Here is a 3573-nt window from a genome sequence, read left to right as displayed (position 1 = left end):
AACTACATGAAGAAAGTGATTATGTAATCCAAAGAATTAATAAAATCAAGAAGATCTGATAGTAACTAAAATCAGAACTCTTCACCTCCCCAAGCTTTAAATAGTGACTGTCCTTAGTCACTTGCTTTAAGAAGCAATAATGAAGGGTAAGTATAAGGAGTGTGGGTAAGGATAAAAGGTATTAATCAAAGTAAGATAAAGAAACAAAGAGTGTGAGTCTCAAGTAAGAATGAGTGTCCATAAAAGAAAGGAGTATAAGGGAATGTTAGAGTAAAGAGAATGTAACCTGTACTAAGGCCAAAGGCTTGCCAGACCAATCCTCTCCAACTCCAACATAGATGGTAGTAGTAGTGAGTAGTGGGTTTCATCCAACAGCTGCTTGGGTCTCAACCTGACACTTCTGGTTCTGATCTGCTAGGTCTGTCAAGGTCAAAATCTGATTACTGTCCTTGAAATCCTTCATCTCACACTCAGTTAACACAAAGAACAGCCTCCTGATTATCATGTTGAACATTGTGTCCTTCACTACATGAACCAGTATCACTATTAATATTCCACCTACTGACACCTTGAGTCTTAGAATGACACCTTTGATTGCAATTGATCCTACATTTGCTAGCCTGAGGTTTGTCTGTACTCACTCCTTTAGTACTCCCAAGTGTTTCCAAACGTCTTTACACATCACATTCATAACAGCTCCCTGGTCCAGTAAGCTCTCAGTCTCCAATTCATTGTTCAGCTTTACTGTTGCTAGCCTGACTGGTACACTTCTGGCCTTGTTGTTACTGACTAGAGTGCCTATCCAACACTCCCTCACTCAACACTACTCTGATCCAACAGCTTCTGACATCCTCCTACATAATCTGCTTGTGCTTGGTATTCTCACTAGGCTTGACTGATTCTCATTGTCTCAGCACTTGATCCTTGCAGATACACTTCTGACCTTGTTCATCTGGCTTGCTACTACCCTTCACAACAGCCTCTACTGCTCATCCATTACACTATTCTCCCTCATCCTTGCTGGTACACTTCCAGCCTTGTTTGCCACACTTGCTCCTCTGCTCCACTCTTGTTCTCATTCTCTAGCTCGAATCTGACTCAATCTGACATAATCTACTACTTTCCTACACAATCTGCTTGTTCTCAGCTCTGCTACTAGGCTTGCCTGTGCTTTGTTGTCCTTGTATACAATACTTGTACCTGTGTGCTAATCTTCTCTACTGTCAGTCCTTGCTTCCTCACTTGTCTCTTCCTCCTCTACCTTTGCAGGTCCACTTCTGGCCTTGTTTGGCATTTTGTCACACATCTGAGTCATCCTCATAAGCTTAGCTGCATACTGGCACTCAAGCTCTGGAGCTATTGCAAACAACTCACAGTGTATCAATGTGACAACACTGTCTATCATCCAGTCTAAGACCTGCTTGATGATCTTGCTCAACTCAGCACTTTGCTTCAGTCTGACTTTGACTAGCTTCATGTTAGCCTTTATGGTCCTTGCCTCCTCTCTTTGTCTCTTCACATCCCTCAAGTGTTCCTCCAACCTTGTCACCTCTACATCCAAATCCACTCCAAGAACAGCTTCATACTTTTCTCCCTCACTTACATTCAACCTATCTTTTGCTTCATTGATTGTGCCTACTGTGAACACAGGCTTGTCTTTGTAGTATCAGTCTATACACTCCTTCAACATTGCTCCCTCTATACTGGCTGGCACAAATGCCCTACTCATTAACACAATCTTCTACCCTAACCTCATACACTTCCCCCTCTGAGTGTACTCACTCACAGTCCTACAGTCATGTACAAAATGTCCTTACTTTCCACAAAAGTTGTAGGTCCTCTTGTGCTTCAGGTCGGATTTCACAGAATCAGTAGATTGGTCAGTTTTGCATGCTTGATTCATTAGCATCTTCCTGGACTTGCTTGCTTTGTTGACCTGGGCTTGTAACTCATTAAGCTTCCTCACAATCTTTGCATACTTGTCTCCTGCTTCTTTCTCTGGCTTCTCCTTTGGCAACATTACTGTCTGGTCTTGGCCTGCCTCTGTCTGCCCTGCTAGAAGAACATGGTCTGCTAGCCTGACTACATTAGCAAATTTGAACAGCTTGCTTGCATCCTTGTCCACATAGAGAATCTCTAGTCATTGTATCAGGTTTGTCCTCAGCATCCCTCTGATCCCTCTCCAGAACTCACAGTCTAACTTGTGTACTAACATCTTCCCTTGCTCCTTCAAGTACTCTGCTTGCACCTGGAACTTGCAGTAGTAGTGGCCAAACTCTGTCTGCACCATCATTTCCTTCTCACTCTGCACATTAACTAGTTGTATGATATTAGCTCTTGTGTAGTGTTGACCATCAATCAGCTCTGGATAGAGCTTTCTGATCTCCTCTTTCACAATGCTCCAATTGTGTGCTCCTTTCTTCTTCAACTCAGGCATAGTAGCCTACAAACTGCTACAGCTTGTTACTGTATAGTATGTCACTTGCTTGCACATCCACTCAGTGTCCTTCTGGAAGTCAGCAGCTAACATCTTAATGTCTTCAAAGAACTGCAGAAGTTCCTCAAGCTTGCTACTGTCAAAGTATGGTGCTTCTCTTGATCCTCTTCTCAGCAGCCATGTTATTGTGCTTCTTGTACATCAAAACAGTCAGTTCAATTCAAAACAAGCTAGGCAAGGCCCTTGAGGCCAAGATCAAGACAAAATCAACCCAGACACCTTAGAACAGAGGCACTACCCCTTACAGTAGGCTCCAAAATGAGAGGCAAGGTTTTGGTGGGCTTGTTCCCTCTAGTGTCATTGTGGGCTCTAGTCAAAACTCTCCCCTGTCTATTCCAAATAGGAAAGAACTAACTACATGAAGAAAGTGATTATGTAATCCAAAGAATTAATAAAATCAAGAAGATCTGATAGTAACTAAAATCAGAACTCTTCAGTGGTTAGGAAGAATGTGTTAGTACTAAGTTGTGTTCATAAGATGAGACATATAAAACTAGTAAAATACTTTTAGTCTCTATAGTACTGACACATTCTTCCTAACCACTCACAAAATTAATGGCTCTATCTTGTATATATGTTTGAAAATAGTATTTCTATAAAGTTTCAAAGTCTGAACATACTTCTATAAATTATTATATAAGAAATATCTTGAAAACTTAGTAAAATATAAGTATTTCAAGCATGTTTCATTAATAACTTAGTAAGTACTCAAGTAATCTCAATAAAACTTTATCCAAATACTGAATATGGTAGTATAATTATAATAAATACTTAGTCATAGGGTAGAGTGTTGTAGAACTAGAAATACAAGTACTTGAAATGTATGTCTAAAGAAAGTAGAGTTGTAGTAAACTTGTACATGTGATATCTCAACAAATACAAGAGCTACAACCTTATAACTTTGTGAAATTATACTACTGTATGATACTTTCCAATACGTCCTAGTATTACATAAAACAACTAACATATAGTAAAGATATATAGACTCTAATATTTGTACTATACTCTTAATAACAATTTACCTTCTTATTTTAAACCTCTCATATCTTATAATAATTTAATACTAATCTACACCT

The 3573-nt window shown here is 39.6% G+C and overlaps 2 protein-coding genes across 2 annotated transcripts; both read right to left on the bottom strand.

Moving 5' to 3' along the window:
- Window positions 1-38: 38 nt before the first annotated feature.
- FOMMEDRAFT_23618 (uncharacterized protein) lies at window positions 39-1743 on the bottom strand. The gene is made up of 6 exons (XM_007271143.1): window positions 1678-1743; window positions 1222-1656; window positions 1099-1200; window positions 1003-1074; window positions 642-816; window positions 39-620 (listed from the first exon to the last, which is right to left on the bottom strand). Exons 1-6 carry the CDS (start codon window positions 1727-1729, stop codon window positions 365-367), a joined length of 1092 nt encoding a protein of 363 aa, XP_007271205.1. The 5' UTR covers window positions 1730-1743; the 3' UTR covers window positions 39-364.
- A 70-nt stretch (window positions 1744-1813) lies between these two features.
- Window positions 1814-2437, bottom strand: FOMMEDRAFT_161685 (uncharacterized protein; the record flags this gene model as incomplete). The annotated part of the gene is made up of 2 exons (XM_007271233.1): window positions 1814-2136; window positions 2353-2437. The coding sequence occupies 2 exons, from the start codon at window positions 2435-2437 to the stop codon at window positions 1814-1816; spliced, it is 408 nt and encodes a 135-aa protein (XP_007271295.1).
- Window positions 2438-3573: the final 1136 nt, after the last annotated feature.

The sequence above is a fragment of the Fomitiporia mediterranea genome (genome assembly GCF_000271605.1).
Source record: "Fomitiporia mediterranea MF3/22 unplaced genomic scaffold FOMMEscaffold_16, whole genome shotgun sequence".
Classification (NCBI taxonomy): Eukaryota; Fungi; Basidiomycota; class Agaricomycetes; order Hymenochaetales; family Hymenochaetaceae; genus Fomitiporia; species Fomitiporia mediterranea.
This window is presented reverse-complemented; position numbering and strand designations above follow the sequence as displayed.